The 21,475-nt window shown below is 41.7% G+C and overlaps 1 protein-coding gene across 1 annotated transcript in view; it reads left to right on the top strand.

Moving 5' to 3' along the window:
• Positions 1–21,371, top strand: part of LOC143275367 (protein MIS12 homolog) — a 32,593-nt gene extending 11,222 nt beyond the window's left edge. The window contains exons 2-8 of the mRNA XM_076579427.1: positions 6,797–6,997; positions 7,378–7,445; positions 8,702–8,800; positions 10,352–10,495; positions 16,954–17,074; positions 18,949–19,040; positions 21,022–21,371. Of these exons, the coding sequence (XP_076435542.1) occupies positions 6,808–6,997; positions 7,378–7,445; positions 8,702–8,800; positions 10,352–10,495; positions 16,954–17,074; positions 18,949–19,040; positions 21,022–21,051 (744 nt within the window). The 5' untranslated portion in view covers positions 6,797–6,807 and the 3' untranslated portion in view covers positions 21,052–21,371. The remainder of the gene's footprint in view (positions 1–6,796; positions 6,998–7,377; positions 7,446–8,701; positions 8,801–10,351; positions 10,496–16,953; positions 17,075–18,948; positions 19,041–21,021) is intronic.
• Positions 21,372–21,475: the final 104 nt, after the last annotated feature.

Below are 21,475 nucleotides of genomic sequence, written 5' to 3'. Positions count from 1 at the left end.
AGAGGAGAATGGCTTCACATTTTCGTCCTCCAAAACTGAATGCATCCATTTTCATAATTTTCGCCAGTTCTATCCGGACCCTGAAATCCGTCTGGGAAAATCCACCATCCCAGCGGTCAAGGAAGCCAGATTTTTAGGGGTCATCTTTGATCAGAAGCTGAACTTCCTCAGCCATATTAAACAGCTGAAAGTATCTTGCCTAAAAGCCCTGAACATCATCCGAGTTGTGGCACACACGAACTGGGGTGCTGAGAAGAGAACTCTCTTGCACTTTTACAGAGCCCTGGTCCGGTCCAAACTGGATTATGGAAGTGTAGTATACGGCTCGGCCAGACCGTCCTACCTGAAACTGTTGGACCCTGTACACCACCAAGGGCTCCGTCTCAGCTTAGGTGCTTTCCGCACCACCCCTGTGCACAGCCTGTACGCAGAGGCGGGGGAACCGCCTCTTTCCAACCGCAGACTGAAGCTGACCCTGAATTATGATTTGAAATTGTTTTCGGAACCTACAAACCCTGCTTACGACGCTGTATTCAACAACCCTTTCGGTAAGAAATTTACAGACAACCCAAACTGCATACCTCCTCTCGGACTCCGCATTCAGCCGCACTTAGAAAATGCCGATCTGGATGTCGGTGGTATCTCGGATTTCTCTAAGTTCCCTGACAGCCCTCCGTGGACCTTTACAACACCTGAGGTCCGATTCGATCAGGCCTCGTACCGTAAAGACACCACCAGTTCTCTGACCTACAGAACTTACTTTTCGGAACTGTGCCACAAATTCCCCACTTTTCAAAGCATCTTCACTGACGGTTCCAAGTCAGAGGACGGAGTCGCTGCATCTGCGTTCTGTCCCGCCTTTCCTGACTGGCCCTCAACGGAGCACATCCTGTCTGACAGCTCGGTGTACACTGCGGAACTGACCGCACTGGTTCTGGCGGTAAAAATGGTTCTCTCTTCGAAACAAAAGAGATTCATGATCTTTTCCGACTCCTTGTCAGCCCTGGAGGCGATCGCCTGCAGGAATATCACTCATCCCAAACTGCTGGAATTTTATGAAGATTTTACTCTCGCAACGAAGAAAGGATATGAGGTTGTGTTGGCCTGGGTTCCCGGACATGTTGGCATTCGTGGTAACGAAAGGGCGGACCTGCTGGCCAGGAATGCTGTAAAGAAAGAACTATCCAGATCCTTTGTACCATATACAGACATGAAGCGGAAGGTGAACACTTACGTTAAGGATCTTTGGCAAGAGGAGTGGAACACCCAGACGGACAACAAGCTCTTCCAGATCCGTCCGGACCTAAAAGAGACCCTCCCTTCGGGGGTTATGAACAGAAAGGAGGAGTCTGTGCTGTGCAGACTGCGTACGGGGCACACTTTTTTTTACTCATTCTTACTTGTTGAAGGGGGAAGAGGCCCCTCGATGCATTCCCTGTGAAACACGTGCTCCTTGACTGTTGGGATCTGCATGACGTTAGACGCAGACATTACACGGCGGTTTCTTTGAAGACTTTGTTTCGTGATGTCCCTCCGTGGGCGCTGATGGACTTCTTAAAAGAAGTGAACATTTTTAACCAGATTTGAAGGTTTTAAACTATGGAAGTTTTTTTTTAACTTTGGAGTGGAAAGTTTGAAGTGGTGACTCGTTTTAATTGGTTGTTTTTTTATCCTTGTAGTAGTTATTGACGCGGCGATAGCCTTGAGATGGCCTTAGTGGTCGGCGAGGCTCTAAGCACCATAATTTCATTTTTTTTACGCACACACACAAACACACACAAACGCACACACAATTGCACACACACACTGACCATCTGACGCCCCCACCTACCACCGTCATACATACCCATCGCCCACATGCACACCCACCAACAACATACACACCCACACACTTTCACATACATAATTCAAATGCACGCGCTAGCACACACACACACACACAGAGGCACACAGAGACAGACAGACAGACACACATTGACACAGTGAGCACAACGGACACAAAAGTTGTAAGTTTTACGACCCAGCCAAGTGGCGGAGATAACACGACGGCAAAGATAAAAGCACTAGAGATAAGATAATATAGGGCGCGATCGCGTGCGCGCTCACACGCAAGCGCGCCCTTGCACACACACACACACACACACACACAGATAAACAGAAACGTGGACAGACAGACACCCACCCACCCACCCACTGACCCCCCCCCCCTCCCCCACACACACGCATGCACGCGAGCGTACACACACACGTATACACACATCCACACATGCGCACGCACACGCACACACATGTATACCTGCATGTGTAAATAAAAAAGACCAAAACAACATAATAATGATATTCATATGCCGAAACCGAAGGTACTTCATACAAGTAGTTTATATATATGTATACACTGGTGTACTGAAGAATACATATGCTAGCCTTGTCAGTGGATTGGTGACATTTCATTTGATTTGGCGACATTTCAGCGTTCACTTAGTAACTGTTGGTTTGTCGTCTTTATTTCTTTCACTGACAGTTCATGACTTCAATCGTTTGCTTTGTTTTGTGGGGCACGTGGGGTTGGAAAGCTATTCCATGTATTTGAATAGTAACTAAGCTCAAAAGCATGTCTATGTTCCCCCATGTCTATATTCCTCCCGTTAGGTCAGGGGCATAGCCCTTGCTACTGGTACCATGTAACCCAATACTACCTGCTGCATGTGAAGTCTCCCAACGACGGACTAGGGAGAGGAGGAAACGGAAGAGGATGACCAAAGGGCACGGGGAGCTCTTATCCTTGGCTGGAAATCCTCCTAGGAGACGGAACTCTGAAGAAAAAACCTGCACCTGCCGAGGCCGTTCTACACGCGGCACTATCTGCACCTGTGGGACTCTGAGCGTCGGTAGGCGAGAGAGTGGGGAAGGGACTGCACAACTCTTCACTAAAAAAAGTCACCTATGCTGGTCAGGCAACCAGGCTAATGTCGGAACGAGCTAGTGGTAATGGGGACAGGCAGAGGATGCTGCTGGCAGGTCCTAGTCACGACTCTGCACGCAGGGGGCTGTGGGGTGATGGTCGTCCGCCATAGACTGGGGCAGATGCGGCGCTCGTATCCTCCCGCAGCATCAGAGCAGCCCTTTTTAGGGACAGCACTGCTCTCCCCACACGGGGAAGGGAAGATAAAAGGATCCCTAAACAAATCCTGCCTCGCCTAGTACCTAGTAGGAAACCGCACCTACTTGGACATCCAACACTAGCGGTCGAAAACAACAGAAGAAAAGAACCAGGAGTCATTCCCTGACTCTGGGTGCCTGTATTGTTCGCACCCTTTGGGACAGAGACGACAGACCAGAAAGGCGCACAGCGCTCATTCATTGCTAGAATGCTTGATCGCTGCCAGGTGGACATAGCAGCCCTGAGCGAAACCAGGTTTGCCAGTGAAACCCAGCTGGAGGAAGTTGGAGGGGGCTACACCTACTGCATTGGGTAGCCAGAAGGCACCCCAAGAACGTCAGGCGTGGGCTTTGCCATACAAACCAAACTTGCACGACAGCTTGACAGCCTTCCACACGGGATAAACGATAGGCTGATGACCCTGCGTCTGAAGCTGTCCGAGGATCATTTCGCCAGTCATCAGCTGCTATGCTCCGATGATGACCAACCTTGATGACATCAAAGAAGCCTTCCACGAGGAGCTCAGCCACACCATTTCAGCGGTAGACAGAAAGAACAGGCTGGTCATCCTTGGGGATTTCAATGCCCGCATCGGCGTGGACTTCTCCTCGTGGCCAAAAGTCCTAGGACAGCACGGCACTGGTAAGTGCAACTCCAACGGACTGCTTTTGCTCTCGCTCTGCGCGCAGCATGGACTGACCATCACCAACACCCTCTTCCACCAAGCGGACAAGTACAAGAACACATGGATGCACCCCTGCTCCAAGCAGTGGCACATGCTGGACTATGTGATTGTCTGGCAGAGGGACAGAGGTGATGTTTCCAGTACACGCTGCATGAGAGGAGCAGTCTGTTGGTCGGACCATCGCCTTGTACGCATTAAGATGAACATCAGACTTGCACGCAAGCTCCAACCAGCCAGGCAGAAACCCCCTAGGAAGCTGAACATCCACCACCTCCCCATCACCAAGGATGTGCTGCAGCAGCAAATCCAAGCAGCTCTCCAACAAATTCCTGCATCGACTGATGTAGAAGTATGGAGCACCTTTAGAGATGCTGTGTACACAGCAGCAGCTGACACACTCGGCTTTGTACAGGGGAGCCACAAAGACTGGTTTGACGAGAACGACTCTGGAATCTCCAAGCTCCTGAACACATTGCATATACGGCATCAGGATCACATTTCCGATAAAGACTGCCAGAGAAAGAATAACCAGTACTTGCAAACCAAGCAACTCGTACAGAAGAGGCTGCGTGAGAGGAAGAACACCTGGTGGGAGAGAAAGTCCGAAGAGCTTCAGTCCGCTGCTGATGCTCACGACACAAAGACCTTCCATGATGGTCTCCGAGCTGTGTATGGGCCGAGAGTCACAGGATCAACCCCTGTCCGAGCGTTGGACCAGACCACCCTCCTGACAGACAAGAAAGACATCCTTGCCCGCTTGGCAGAGAACTTGAACACCCTCCTCAACAGGGACTCGTCCGTATCTGACGAGGTAATTGCAGCCCTCCCACAGCTACCAGTCAATGACTCGCTAGCTGCCCCTCCCACCAAGGCCGAGACCTGGAAGGCCCTGAAGCTGACAACGTCAGGGAAAAGCACCAGGAGCGGATGGAATCCAGGCCGACATGTACAAGTATGGACAGGTTCTCAACCTCCTGCAGGCACTTTGGACTCACCACCAGCTTCAGCAAGACCAAGTCCATGTATCAACCAGCTAGCTCACAGAACGCCAGTGCCTCCCCCCCACCTGCAATCAAGATCGATGACACAGAGATCAAGTCAGTCGACAAGTTTTGCTACCTGGGCAGCACCCTATGCAGCAACGGAGCCCTTGGTGCAGAAGTGACGCTGTGCATCGCCAAGGCCAGCTCCACCTTTGGCAGACTCAACAACAGGCTGTGGAACAACAAAGGCATTAGGATCAGCACCCAAATCAAAACCTACAGAGCTGTTGTGCTCACCACCTTGTTGTACTGTTGTGAAACATGGACGACGTATCGCTGTCACATTCAACAACTTGAGCAGTTTCACCAGAGATGCCTACGAATGATCCTCGGCTTAAAGTGGCAAGACAGGGTCTCCAACCTCCAGGTCCTAGAGAGGAGCGGCCTGCCCAGCATCGAAAGCCTGCTGATCCAGTGCCAGCTACGCTGGACAGGACACATTCTCCGCATGACAGACAGCAGGATCCTGAAGATGCTACTGTATGGCCAGCTGAAGGAAGGCCACCACGAACTTGGAAGACCCTGCAAGTGCTTTAAGGACACCTTAAAGACAAACCTCAAAGCCTGTGACATAGACATCGCTTCCTGAGAAACTGATGCCCTTGACCGCTCTTGCTGGAGGATGCTGTGCTCTAGTGGCATCAAGACGTTTGAAAACAAGAGAACGCTGGCCATCAAGGAGAAGCATGAACAAAGGAAGCAGGGCTCAACTTCTGGAGACGTTTTCCCTTGCAACACCTGTGGGAAGTGCTGCGCATCCAGAATCGGCCTCTTCTCCCATATGAGGACACACACCGACAGATAATCCTGCCTGCCTACTCATCCGTCGGTCCGACGGGAGACTCCATCATCATCATTATTATGTTCTCCCAGGTCAGCGACGGTCAGTGGTCAGCAATGGTCATTGGTGGTAGACCTTCAAGTGACCATACCTCCCCCCCCACCCCACACACATACACACACATTACCCAGGCGGGAGGAGGAGTCCATAATGATTTCCTGAAAGTTTTATCAATTTGCCATTCAAATATACTTGTCTGCCAAAAACGAATTACGTTATGAATATACCACGGTATGATTAAAAAAGACACTGTTTTTATATTGTCAAGAAAGTGTGTGATCAACAAAAATGGTATGTTGTTAGAGCTGTTTTTGTGTGTATTTGTGTATATATATATATATATATATATATATATATATATATATATATAGAAAGATAGATAGATAGATAAGAAGATTACTGAGTAAAGTTTGGTTTGATGTCTGTGCAGGTTAACAGATTTGTATACATCACATATGTACCCATATGCAAGTTGTTTTGGTATTTAAATGCATGTCTTGCACGTCAGTTTTTATGTTGTGCAGCACAGTTGTTGTTGTTTTTTAGGAGGGGGTGGGGGTGGGGGGTATGGATTGTTAAATTGTTATGATGTTTGTGTGTAGGCATATATCAATGTTTTTTATGTGTGATAACTACAGTTTAGTGTAGACATTGAGTTTAATTATGTTTGCTCACTCGGACCAGCCTGCATGTTTTGATGGATATTTTTATTGCAACTATTGTATTGTAAAGCACTTAGAGCAAAATCATTTGATTAGGTGATATTATATATATATATATATATATATATATATATATATATATATATATATATAGATATATATATAACATATTATTGGTACTATTACTGTTATTATTACTCTTTGCTTCTGGCCTTACTCTTTGTTTCTCTTCACCACTTCATGGCACAGAAACCAAAATGATTGTGAGTAAAACTATGTATACATGAAATTTTGCAATACAGATATGACTGGAGTCCCCGGTACCCCCAAGATTTTTAAATCATCAGAAGCCCTGTCTCTCCCAACCTTTTGTTTACTTGTCTGTTTTTGTGTTCATGGTTGCAGATGTGTGCACAATGTCAGTACCAACATCACTGTTAGGCCTGAAGGCCAACAACTCAGAAGACAGCAGGGTGATGACAGATAATTCCCAGCAGTCCCAGAGTTCTGTTCTGCCTGAGCAAGCACAGGTGACAGCCAAGGAAAATTTGGAGGACTATGAAACCCAACTGTTTGGATTTACACCCAGGTCTTTTGTTTCTGGCAGTAAGTGATGGGGGGAGAGGGGTGTGGGCGGGGGTGGGGGGGCTTTGGGGAAGGTATGTATTGATACTGTACAAATAACAGAAGTATACTTTGGCAAATATCTGGCATTTACTGATTTAGATTCAGATGACTTGTACTGTAGTCCTAAACATCAGGAAGTTTCATTTCAGTATATTCATTATATTGTGATGTGATGTACTTTGAGCAATTTTTAGTACCGATACTTGTATTTGTTATTCATAGAATTTTGTATAGTGACTGGCACAAGTTGAATTTGTGCACTTATGGTGTCCATTGATCAATACCTTTTAAAAGTTTTACTTTAAAAAAAAAGAAGTTTTAATGTTTTTCTGTAGTTCTGATTCCTCTTTGTGTTGCAGTTTACAATGCAGTCAGTGAGTATTTCACAGAAGCTCTGCAGAGTCTGGAAGACTATCTGAGCAAACATGTAAGTACACTGCTCTTGGCACCTATGGCGTAAACAGTCATTATATGGTTCACACATTTTGTCTCTGCTGTGTGTCTTCTCTGTTCTAACTAATAATTTGTGTGCGGTGTGCCTTTGGATTGTTTTGTATGTGTAGCATGCATCTGCATGTAGTGTGTATGTGTGTGTCACTGTACAGTGTACTTGACTGTCATGGAGTTTAAAAAAGAAATTCTGCTTTTGTGCATGCATATTGGTATAATTACGAATTATCTTACCTTCCTTGTAGAAAGTTCTGTGTACTCGTATCAGATCCATTTGCATTTTTTAAAGACTGTTTTTCATTTTGGGAGTATACTGATGATGAAAAAGGGTTTCATAAATATATTTGAATGACAGTCACAAAATAGGCAAGGTTGATTGACTCAGCTCAGAATGTGTGTTTAATTGACACAGCTCAGAATGTGTGTTTAACGTTTTCTACATACCTAATATTTGTAGATGTCTCTAACTTTTCAGTCACTGGCAGGCCTGTCGTTGAGCATTCTGTCATTGCAAAGGGATGCTTCTCTTCGGGATCATCTGTTGTCCTTGTAGAACTACATGTATATATATCACTTTGTGAAAGGTTAAAATTTATACTTGGCCAAAATGTATTGATGGTTGCACTGACCCCCTGTGGGGATTTATTGTGAAAGAGCCCCTCATTTAGTATAGTCAGGAAATTTGGAGCTAGAAATTTACTCGAAATGAAAAAATAATGAGGCTAGGAGTAGGAGAGTAAAGGATTAACAAACTATAAAGATTGGTATCTCCATTCATGTACAAGGTACATAACTTCAAGTCAATGCTGATAATGCTACCAATCCAGCTAGTACACAAGTAAATAAAAGGTACAGTAGAGCAAACTTTTTGAGACACTTCCTCATAAAGGAAAGTCAGGGCTTGTTCTTATACCAATGATTTGACTTGTTCCAATGCACATTTCATTCACCTAGAAATTCCCTCTTCTATTGCTTTCTTATTTTTTAGCTTTTTCTGGTGTGTTGACTCTTCCGTTTCTTGTTTTCTGCCTTGTTGGTCGATTCACCTATATTTTTGTGTGAAAAACTTGCCTTGTTCTGGTCTGAAACATTGGACACTCTTACTATGCTGTATTATTTTTTGGTCTTTGGATGATGATGATGATGATGATGAATTTCTGTTCCCATGAATTGTTAGTGTTTGTGTATTGGCTTATTGCTTCCTCATTGTGTGCCTGTACTTGCCATGGTCAGTACAGCGACACCATGTCAGCCAGTGAGATTGGGGAGAGAATGCAGGTCGTCCGCCAACACCTGGTGACCAAGATTGACAAAGCCTTTGATACACTGGAGGTGAGGCGTGTAAAATAAGTGTTTAACCCCTTGACAGCTGAACCATGAAGAAGTTAGATCAGTGTGGCATGAGCTTGAAATGCTGCTGCTACTTTTTGATGTCACTGATTTTGCTGAGCAAAAGTAATGGAATCCCAAGAGTTCAATAGAGTGGTGAATGACATCCTGACCAGTAAACTCTGTTGCATTTCAGTGATGTGACAGTCATTCACTGATGAGTGCACTTGTCAACAGCAGTAAAGGGGTCAGTTGCTTACTCAGGGTTTGTATACGCTTTTTTTTTTCTTTTTCTTTTTTTATTGTAAAAAAAATCACATCCTTTTTAAGTCCTTAAAAAATAGCTGACCCGAGTTCATGAAAGTTTTAAGTTTGGCTCTCTTTATTATAAAAAAGAAAAAAGTTGAGGAAACCTGTTTCCCTCTGATAAGTGATGCAAAATGTTCGACTTGAATCTGAATTTAAAACTAAATCATTGTTCATCTATGCAGAAGATGATGTTTCATTCAAGGGCATAAGCTGGCTATCAAAATACTGTGTCTGTGATCCAGGTTTCTGATGCAATAGTTTTATAGGTTGGGGTTTTTATTTTTCATTTTTTTGCTGCCCATCATCTGCACCATTTCAGTGGCATTACTTCCACACCACTCATTCTGAGTCCCCAATACACAGCCACACCTGGGTTCGTCTGTGGCAGTCCCAATGCCGGCAGTCCACAGGGAACCATTGATGTTAGGTCTCCCTAGATCACACACCAGAGGAGACCCTGCACTGCTGCTGAGTCTCTTCAGTGGTGTTCGGTAGTGCCTGTTCTGATTTAACATACTTGAGACATCACCTACTAAGTCCCATACTGATGACAATAATGGCTTAGTTGCAGAGCCAGACTGAGTGAGCGTCTCCCCTAGAGTGGACACTGCCACCACGTCCCTCCAGCATGAATCCGCTGACACTGAAGACCTGGACAAGACTCACCCCAACTGCAGAAGTGGGGAGGTATCGAAACTGAGGTCACCATGAAAGCTGGGGATGAAAGGCCACATAATTTAGGACCTTTTTTTTTATATTGATAATGGAGGAGGACGACGTATGACTGATGATGACGATGCTGCTATGGAAGTCCATTTAGATTCAGGATTACGTGACAAGGCTGTACTCTACCCTTCCTGTCATTATTTGTATACGTATTGAGCTTTGGCATTGCACTGTACGTATCACTCTTTGATAACGAAATTTACTGTGATAGCGATTGTCTTTCCTTCCCTTACACCCTCTCCACCAACCCCTTCCTCACCATGAATTATGCGAGTGATTTTTCAGGTTGACTTGAATGTGATTTTCTGTTATGATGAAATGACTTTAATATCTATGTATATATATTATTTCTTAAAATGGCTTAAATGTGATTTACTTTGACGATGAAATGACTTTTGAAAAATATATGTATTATTTCTTAAAATATGTTTTAACCTTTTCCTTCTCTTATGATGAGCCTGAAGGCAATTTTCTGCACACTGTGTTTCATACATTAAAGTGATGATTGACTTTGTTCAGACCTACCTGGCAAACAACATTTTCTGCGTCCCAACGAATGTGATTCTGCCGGAGGACCAGGTCCAGGTGAACACACCTGTCAGTCAGCAAGACTTCAGTGCTGTGCAGGACGGCATCCAGTGCATGAAAAAAAACATTCTGGCTGTGAGTGAATCTTTTAATAAAATTTGTAATATTAGTACATTTTCAGTGCACTTTCAAACCTCTCAAAGTGCTTTACAATAACATGTTAGACACAAAGACTTAACACACACAGACATGCACACACAAATACGTGGATCCATAGAATACATTTATGGAATGGTGTGTCTTCATTTCATAGACTGCTTTAACGGAGTGTTTTAAGATTGTGTTATTCTCTTCAGTGCTGGGCATTATTTTGGCTTGTGCTTCCTATTTGCCAAGCAGATGTTGGTTGCGGTGGGTAATAATTAACAAAAATTCTACCACGCAAACTACTGCAAGGAAGTAAACATAACACATGCTTTTCTGAAATTCAGATGAACAGACTATCAATTTCTGATAGTTTGAAGCTTATTTAACATATTGATTAGCAAAGAGCAAACCATAAATGTGAAATAAACAAATTTCACATACTTTCTGAATATATATTTAGGTAGCAGCAGCCCCCATGGCCGATGCCGGGAAACCTATGAACGCCTAAAAAATTGACTAATTTTGAAGTGCATTTTCTCAAATTTGATTTCATTTTGTGAAAAACTATCCAACTGAAAATTATTTATCATCTATGTTTTAAATTTTTATTGTGTTTGCTTTATGCAATGCGTGAATGAGTTCGCAGATAGAAGAAAAAGAAGTGTACTGTAACGCGAAACAGCAATCCTTGTTCAATGGCGGCTGGCGTCTTTCTGAGCGCGACAAAGTTAGTTCCAACCGCACAGTGGAAAAAATTGCATCCATTGTTTTCCATTCATTGGTTACTGTTCGAAAAACTGGGAGCCGTGAAAGGCGAAAGTTCAAGGAGAACTTTCGTGCGATTTTTTCCAAGCCTTGGGCTAAGTAGGGTAGTTAGATCTGAGCGCAAGTCAGGGGAAATTTTCGGCTATCTTTCAACACCTCACGCAGTTCGAAAATGAAGTCTGACCCTACACGATACTGCATGAGTGGTAAACAGCATTTTCTGCTGATTTCAATGGTATCCGAAACTAAGATTTTTGATCCATGCCTAATTTGCTCCAGCGATTCAAAAGCAGGTACCCCTCTTCGTCAGTTGCGTCAGCCCAATCAACATTCGACACAGGAGAGTGGCACTTCATCTAACACAAAAATGGCATTGCTTCTCCAGAAAATCTTAAGTTTCATCGGTAAGTTTTATATTATTTTTGAAAACGAATGTCTTTAGCACTTTCATGCACAATATTGATCTGAAATTCTTTGAATCAGGATTTTGATCGATGTCAGTAGCTGAGCAGCTTGGATCTATTTCATCAGTGTTTTTGTAGCGTGACACTGTGTTTCAATTGGAATACGATTTATTTTTTTCTGAGTAAAACACACAAAAACTATTAATACAGAATGAAAAATGGACATGTTAAAATGGAGACCATCAATTCCCATTACTAATATTTGATTGATTTTTGCTTTAGTAAGCAAAATATTACCTGGGCCTAAAACCGCAAGTGCTCGGGACAGCATTAGCGTCGTCTGCTACAAATTCGGTGAGTGTTAAATAAGTGAGTAAAAAATTGTAATGTGGTTTCTTTTTCATTCAACATCACACAAAAGTCTGATATTCTAGTTGCATTTTGCTTCGATAGCTGTGAAACTTTATATTAATATATACAGACAGGTAGATACTATGCTCTCACATTCCAGAAAGAACAAGAACACCAATTCATACTAACCCCTCCTCCCCCTCTCTCCTCTGCAAACTTCACTTTCATAATTTTCTGAGAGTTGTATAGTCATTCCCCTCCATTGTCTCTGAGTATCTCCCACCAGTGGTAAGGAGAGGGGAGGAGGTTGTCAATGGTTGTGGCAAACATGACATTGAGCCAAATCACTAACCACTTGCTCTGGCTGAGAATCCCTGACTGCTGGCAGTGATATAACCCACCACCTCCTCCCTCCAGTCATCCCCCTTCCCCATTTCTTTCCTGTCAGTGGAGTAGGTGTGTGTGTGTGTGTGTGTAAGAGAGAAAGAGAGAGAGAGAGAGAGCGAGCAAGTTTGCATTTGCACATGTATCCTTGTGAGTATGTGTATGTCTGAGTATGAAAAAAGTGTAATGTGAAGAGATATATGATTAATTTGAACAGTGCAGTCAGCATCCTGTTTCTTCAAAAATTAAACACCAATTTTTAACAAGCTAAAATTAGTAAAAAGAAAATCAGTACAATAACACCCATAGCCTAAGTTGTACATCAGGTTCAGTCAAACTATAACACTATCAGGAGTCCAGCAATTAAGAGAGTATAATTGTGTGGGTGGGTGGGTTCAGGTAACCCATGATATGCTGTGCATCTTGACTGCATGAAACAGAAAACAAACGGAAGTAAACACATATTTCATGAAATGATAAAATGCAAAATACCATGCACATATTGTGAATGAAATATTCAGTTTGATATATATCTAAGACATGCATTCTCACATACACACACAAATAAAGGTGAGTACACAAAATATATATCAAAGAATAAGATACTAAGTATGATGTAAATATTAACAATAAAATATTCAATATTAAGTAATCATATATACCTAAGACATTAAGTAATACTTTCATCTCAGTCATGAAATGTAGCACCCTGAAGTGGAAATATCTGACTAAATAATCGCATGCAACAAAGACATCCATAAGATGAACAGTACATGTAGATGGCAAAGCTCTTGTCAGGAATTGGAAAGGACAGACCCCCAAAACTTCAGCCTCAGTTGTCAAAGCATAAGTTGTTGCTGCAATCTGAGTTATTGTGTGAAAGGTAAATGCAGCCATATAGTTCAGTGCAGTGAATTTTGTGTTGCTGTTGAATGAATACTTACCTGTTAGTATGCCATTTTTGACTCACTTGTGTAAACAAAGTGAGTCTATGTTTTAACCCGGTGTTCGGTTGTCTGTGTGTGTGTGTGTGTGTGTGGTAAACTTTAACATTGACATTTTCTCTGCAAATACTTTGTCAGTTGACACCATATTAGGCATAAAAATAGGAAAAATTCAGTTCTTTCCAGTCATCTTGTTTAAAACAATATTGCACCTTTGGGATGGGAAGAAAAAAAAAAAAATGAAGCCTAATTATATGCAAACTGCATTTACTGTTATATTTATATTTTTGGTATTCTCTAAACTTGGCACTTTGATCTGATATTCTGACACAACAACAAGAGCAGTCATTATTATCGTTTTTTGTTCAAACAGGAACTTCTTTTGCTAAGCATGGAAGTTTTATTTATTTTGCAAACGTTTTGGTGCAGATAGTAAAGAAGGGAAATTACTCTGTAATTAATGCTAGGGGACTTAATTTGCTTTAAACTGATCTTTCTCATCTTAAACATTACATTTCTTTTCTTTTCTTTTTTTTTCTCCCAAGTTTATCCATCATATTTAATACAGAGCACTTTTCAACCATTTTTAAAATCTCTTTTTTTTTTACCTCCTAATGATTCCTTTACAGGATAAAGCGTGAAGCACAAGTGAGTCTTCAAGGCTTTGCCTCTTGTATAATTCTGTTATCACAGTGTTTTCCTCCCATTCAAAACACACCAAAATTGACAAAAGCCAAAACATATATTAAACTGAAAGCTCTGTTTTTGGTTTGAAGTTTTAAATTGAATATAACATTTGTTCTTTCTTATGAGCTGATCTGTGTATCTAACATGTTGCAGAAACAGCTGCTCATGGCAGGGTTTGCAAGACATATTCCATCATCCAAAAAGGCCAGTATGAACATCTCAGGTAGCGAGCAGCATGTTATTGCTGATGCCAGGAAACCCATGAGTGCCAAAAAAGAGATATTTTTTTGTGTGCATTTTCTCTCTTGTGAATGCCATTTTGTGAAGAAATAAAGATGCATCATCTACCTTTTATTTCTTATTTATCTACCTTTTATTTCTTGTTTATTGTGTTTCTTCTATAATGAAATGCATGACTGAGTTCATGGATGGAAGAAAAAGCTAGAGAGCTGAAAGAAAATAGATTTATATATCTGTCATTTTTGCTAGCAACTTAAGTAATATTTGCTCCCTCCTTTGTCTTGGAATGCCCCATCAACCTACCCATTCTGTATAATGCTCTCAAGTTGCATTTGTTTAAAAATTTGTAGTAATTTTGCAGAAGATGATCAGTCTAGACCACTGGTAACTTATTGTGGCTGTAACTTCAATATTTTTTCTAAAACAAAAATTTTGAAGAAGTCTCATCCACAGTGTGCACCCTTTTTTAATGAGAAAATCAGGTATCATTCCTTTTCTGCCAAATTTAGAAAAAAAATTTTAAGGTTGATTTTAATTTATTTTGAAAGCTGACATTTCACTTAATACACACTCAAAATTTCCTGGTCCTACTTGTGACAGTTACTGAAATATTCATCTTTGCAGCATGCTACTCCAATAAACAGTCTTTTTTCCACTGGACAAATTGAAGATTTTTCAAAGTTTGAGACTGATATTTAAAATTCAGTCAACTATCATGCCTGAAAAAAAATTCAGTGCACTTTCTGTGATGTATTCTGCAAGATATTTTATTATGAAATGCAACTGTCTATTCTTTTCAGTGCTGTAGACCAAAGTTGCTATTTTGTGCAGATTGACACGTCTTGATTTTCTATTTCCTCCTTTGACAGGCATATTTTCCAGTTTCTTTGCTGCTGAAGTGTTAGTGTTTTCTTGTGCAATATGCCATTATCATATGGTTTTTAAAAGTATATGAGTTTTCATTACAGTACCCTCATGGACAGTATAGTATGACTGTGAAAATATTAAGTACTAACAGCACGTACGCATCGTCACATCTTTAAAATGGAATAGCTTCAGAACCAATCAAGATATTCACTTACTTTTTTTTCTTTTCTTATATTGTCATGTTGTTTGCCAAAAATCACATTTCAGTCATTGTAATGAATATTTAAATTTTCACTGCTGCCACCTAATATATTATAGAGTGTAAGAAAAAGCAGCAGAAATGAACCCAGAAAATGTGACACAGCACATGAAAACTCGGCTTAAGTTGGATTTTATTATTTTTGACATTTGTTTACTTTCTGAAAGTTTAACATAAAAAGATTCACATAAAAAAACAGAATTGATCTATCAATCCTAGTGATGTTTGGTTGTGTGTGTGCATGTGTCCATGATAAACTTTAACAAATTCATTTTCTTTGGAAATATTTTTTCTGTCAGTACCAACCAAATCTGGATTAAATTTAGTAGGAACAAAAAAGAATTGATGTGACCAGGCTAAACTCAGCAAGGGTAGCAAATGAAAAGCCAGTGAAAAACATACTATGAGGGATGTTTATTAAAGAAGTCATCTGACTTGCTTCCATTTATTGTAGGAGGCTGAAACTGCACATGTATCATAACACGCATCTCTCTAGTTCACATAATTTGCATCTCTGAACTCACAACAGTCTCTCTTTTACATGTGCTATGGTGGAGTAGGTGTGATAATGGAGCCAGTTGAATGCAGAGTGGTCATCAGGTTTCTGCACTTGAGAGGCCAAGGGAGACATTCAATAATATGAAAGAGACTTATGCCCCATCATATGACATAGTCAAGCACTGGCATTGTCAGTTCATGTCTGGTCGGACATCACTGGAAACGGCTCCCATTCTTGGGTGACCACAGTCTGTCTATGATGAAGACACCATCTGGCAAGTGGAGGCCACCATTTTGGAGGTTCGCCACATAACCATTCACCAGCTGGCCCAAGATGTCAAGGTCAGTGTAGGGTCTGTGGAAAAAAATCATCTGTGACCATTTGTACATGCCACAGTTGTCTGCGCAATGGATTCCCCGGTTGCTCACACCATGTGCCAAGAAAACCAAAAACCAGGATGATTTCTTCGACATATTGATCATGCAGGATGAAACATGGGTCCATCACTATGATCCAGAGACTAAAGCCCAGTCAAAACTAGGAAAGCATTTTGACTCATCGCCTCCAAGAAGGCATGTGTCCAACTCGGCAGACAAGGTCATGCTCAGTCTTTTGGGACTAGCGCAGAGTAGGTGCTGTGACCAGGATTTTAACCTGAGATCCTCATATAGAAAGTCCAATGTTAACTCAGCTGTTGCACCCATCAAATCCTGAAATGATGCAAACATTGGTAACTGTGGCTGACTGAAAAAGAAAGTGAATTCCAGGTTTGTACAGCTGAAAAAATAAAACCACTGTTTGGGAATGCAAAAGATTCTATCATTTGCGGAGGAGGAGGGTGGTGGTGGTGGGGGAATAAGGGAAGTCAGAAAATATGGGTGTTATTATGACCTCTCCACTTCTCCACCTTCTTAGAAAAAAGAAAAAAAAAAAGCTTGTAATCTTACATAGGCTATGGCAGAATCTGTTATGCATTGGGCTTCTGATCCAGTGTTCAACTCTGTGTGTGCAGTGACAGATTTAAACAGCTGAAGCATTGTGTGCAGGTGAAACTGGCCAATGCTGTCCTGAAGCAGCGACTGCAGTACACCATGCAGCTGCAGGAAATGTTTGACAATATTGTGGAGCGGCTGAACTCCGCACAGGCTATCGCCCGGCAGGAGGGAGGTGGGTAGACTGTTAGCTAGAGTTATTGCTTGTTGTCCCCTCATGTCATGGCTCCCTGATCTGCACTCTCTGCCATACGAATGTTGTGTCCGACTATGTCCATAAGAATAGCAGAGAAGGCAACTGTTGTCCCGACTATCAGGGTGAGAATTTGATTATAGTGGAGAGTGTCTTGCCGAAGTTACATTCACACTCTCAGTGAAGAGGGCTTTAGGACAGTTGGTGTTAAGATGATCTTTAAAGGCCAACTAGCCCCCATGCTTCAGCACTAAGAGCCAGTGCAGTCTTGCCTCCTAGTTTGAGTAAAAAAAAACCTTCACTAAGCTGTAAATGAATTTCCATTTCTGCCTCATCTTATCTGTCTGTGTGACTGCCTTCACCTCATCTCGATAGGATCAGCCTCAGACCCCTTCTGTTTCCGCATTCCCACTCCACAGTCGGTCACTGCTGTTGTCACTGGACTGGTTCCACATTGGGAGAAGCAACTTCAAACATATTTTCAACCTTCATGTTCTGTGCGAGAAATAGACAACACCAACAAAACATTTACCAGTCTTCATTGACTTTATGACGGCATTTGACTGAGTCTGGCATGATGCACTGTGGGCAACCATGAAGAAATACATGGGCTAAACAGCTGTTCACAAAAGCCAACAGTGCAGTCATCATTCAAAGAACTGTTGGCAGCTGGTTCCACATGTAGGTTTGGGTCCATCAAGGCTGTCTTCTGTCGCCCACTCTCCAACATCTTCCTGGAATATATAGCGATTGATGCCCTGGAAGGATACTGGCACTATCATCATTGGATGACATAACATCATAAATCTCCGATTCGTTGATACTGACGGGCTGCCAGGCAGAGAGGAAGACGTAACTCATGACAAACAGCAAAGACCCAATCAAGACCAAGATAAGTGTCGGCTGTCAACAGCTGGAAACTGTGAAACAGTTTAAGTACCTTGGAGCCATCATCAGTGAAGAAGTGCTTAATGCTGAAATACTGGCAAGAGCAGCTCAGACTGCAACAACACTAGCAAGACTTGAGGCCTATAATTATGGCGAGACAAGAACATTAGTCTTGGAACAAAGGTGAAAATAATACTTGCACTAACTGTGTTTTCTTGTATGCATGTGAGTTGTGGACTCTTCCAGCAGAGCTTCATAGAATGATCCAAGCAGTGGAAATGAAATGCTTTAGGAAACTCCTTGGCATCTCCCACAAAGACCACATAAAAAATGGAGAAGTAAGAAAAACCGTCAGTTTGGTATGAAGACCAGATCGCAGTGAAAAAAAGAAAAAAGAGAAGGCATGGCCAAGTGACAAGATCCGACTGGCTCTCCAAGACCATCCTACAGGGAACAGTGCAGGGTAAAAGGAGAAGAGACAGACAACAAAAGAAGTGGGCAGACATCACTGAGTGGACAGAGAGGAGCTTTGTCACAACTCGGGGCCCTAACCCATGACTGTCAGAAATGGAGAATGTTGGTGATGCGTTCAGCAGTGCAGTTCCACCACGACCAAACTAAGTCTCAGGACCAGTGACAGTGACAGATCGACTATTGAATCATTTTCAATTAATCTAAACACGTTTTTGTTCAGTCATTAACTATAGATCTTTCTCCCCACCCCCACCCCACCCCTAGACCATCTTTGTGTGTGCTTATCTGTGGGTGGGAAAGTGTTTGAGTTCAGAGTGATGTTTCACTGTTTTTGAAAAAAAGTGTTTTTAACAAATTTGTATCTGAAGGTTACGTTTTAAAAATATTCTTCTAGCTTATTCATGCTGTATATATTGTTAAATGTGCTTAAAGCTGCAAAATAAAATTATTATTATTATATATTTCACCAGCTGAAAATGCCCTTTGTCCTGCAGTTGTTGACCTTCATGACTCACTGAGCCATTGTGCACAGACCGTTCTGAGCACTGTCAGACTTCTGAGCAACATCCAGGTCCTGTACACTCAGGTAAGATGAGGATCATGTACAGTAATTAAACGGTATTCTGATATTCATATGCGCAGCTGAGAAATCATACTTACTGGGAAATTTTGTTGTGTACATCTACACACATACATTCACATACCTGCACAAAGACACACATAATTTGTGCACCTTGAGAGTTTGAACTGAGATAAGATTAGTATGGGATTGGTCCAATATCTTATTGTGGAACGGCGTAAAATTGAAGTAGTATTGGAATGTCACCTCAGTGCATTTATGTTCAGTAAAGTTGAGTAAGAAGGCTTGTGGGCATGAAAGCTGGAACTCTCTTTAAGCCTTTCTCTGCCAGGGAGATAAGATTTAAGTGAAATCTAATTTTGTCCCATAAAAGTATATATTTTCTAAAAGGTAAATGAATAAGGAATACAAAACACATGATGTTTTCCAATTTTGTACATTTTCAATGATATGCAATTGTTTTGAAATCAGTGTTTTGTATTGTCACATTTTCAACCTGTTCATTACAAATATTAGGTAATTGCACAGTAATATATTTTCTGAACAAATGGATAATATCTGTACACACAAATTATTCTAGAACAACCACAATAAAAAATATTTAAAAAAGAGACATACACACAATTTGTTGTGACTACTCTGTGTGATAACAACATAGATGTGATTGCCCGGTTCTTTCAGTCGAATCAGTAAAGTCACACCCAAGAACTGTTTCATTTCAAACACATTTGTATCTTTTATACTGATAGTCTGGAGTACTTTTTTCTGCCTGTCTGGATTTGCCTGTACCTGTTGGAGTATCTACTGTGCATACATATTGGTTTGCTCACTGAGTTCCTGATTTAAATAGTCATCTTAAAAAAAATAAATAAATAAAAATAAAAAGAAGAAAGAGAGACAGTCTATGCAGTATGTGTTCTATGCATCTTTTTCAGTCCACTGTCACCAGTAAAGTCAGCAATAACATGCTAAATGTTGTTTGTTGATCTCCTCTAACACAGTAAGGCCACGTCCCCTCAGCCTCCACCCCCCTCCTCTTTCCCCTCTCTGGCCCAGTACACTTTATCCAGTTCCACTGAGTCCCCTCACTCTGTGTTGGCTCAGTGCCAAGAATGTTGCTCAGGCTGTGTACTGCTAATCTTTCAGTTGCATCACTGTCATCTGCTCTGTACAGACAGCTTCACTGACTGTTCGTCATATCTTGGCCAGTCTCTTCATTGCCCTCTATATTTTCCATTGAATCATCTGATAAAAGTTCACCATTGTCTTCTTTGAGATTACACATCAATTCTTTCAGCATCAGCTAAAGAAAACAATTTTGGTTGGTTTAGTGCACATTGATCGCATAGCTTGAGCAGGGTGTCTGACATTTTGCTGAGCGAACGATGAGCCAGGCAAACACTAGTGGCCAGTTAACCAACCAAATTGCTGAAATAAAGCACAGCCTCATGATGTAGATGGGGTTTCTAGCTATCAATAGAACCTAGAAAGATTCCCCAAGCTGAATCTACCCATGTTTTTGTAAACAAATTAAATACAAACCAGAGAATATTTCACTGATGAGTTATCTCGTCATTGTGGCAGTGAAGTGTACAGTGTTGTGCTGACAAGTTATCTCGTCATTGTGGCAGTGAAGTGTACAGTGTTGTGCTGACAAGTTATCTCGTCATTGTGGCAGTGAAGTGTACAGTGTTGTGCTGACAAGTTATCTCATCAAATAGGCAGCCTAGGGGTTGAAAGATTGGTGTGACAGAAGTGAAAAAAGTTAACTTTGCTCTCTTAAACATCTTGCATTCTTACTTCATGAGTTTTAGTCTTGTCAGGCCACTCAAACTGGGTGAATAAAAGTGAAAAAGTGCTGTGAAAGGCAGTGGGTCCTGGTGATGTCAGTGTTGTGTTAAATAGATTGTGAGGAATATGTCTGTCATCTCATTGTCTCTCTGCAGTGTTTTCATGCTTGTTTTCACGCTTGTTTTCACTGTTTCAGGGTGGTCCCAGTCAAGCTGACAGGAAATAATCCACTGATGGGAGCATTCCTGAATTCCTGCACCAACCAGCCCTAACAGTGATGGCTCCATTGTTCCCTTGTCTAGCAAATAACAAAATTGTTGGTGACAAAAAAATATTGTGAAGTACATGTGCTGAAACCTGGGTAAATGACATCACTCTTAGTGTGGACAGTATGGACATGAAATTTGCTGAGTGCCATTCTGTGGATACAAATTGGATATCGATACCCAAGACTACATCAGCTGAGCCTATAAATGATGCACGCATGCATGAGCGTGTGCATACATACATCCACACATGAACACAGACACACTCATTCATCTAAAATCACTTTAGTGATTGATATTCAAGTAATGACCAACACAATCACATGCACATACTCTCAAAAAAATACACCACACTCAGACAAATCAACAACAATGGAAAAGAGC

Source organism: Babylonia areolata, chromosome 30 (assembly GCF_041734735.1).
Source record: "Babylonia areolata isolate BAREFJ2019XMU chromosome 30, ASM4173473v1, whole genome shotgun sequence".
Lineage (NCBI taxonomy): Eukaryota > Metazoa > Mollusca > Gastropoda > Neogastropoda > Buccinidae > Babylonia > Babylonia areolata.
Note: the sequence above shows the minus strand (reverse complement) of the source record. Positions and strands in the feature narration are given on the sequence as shown.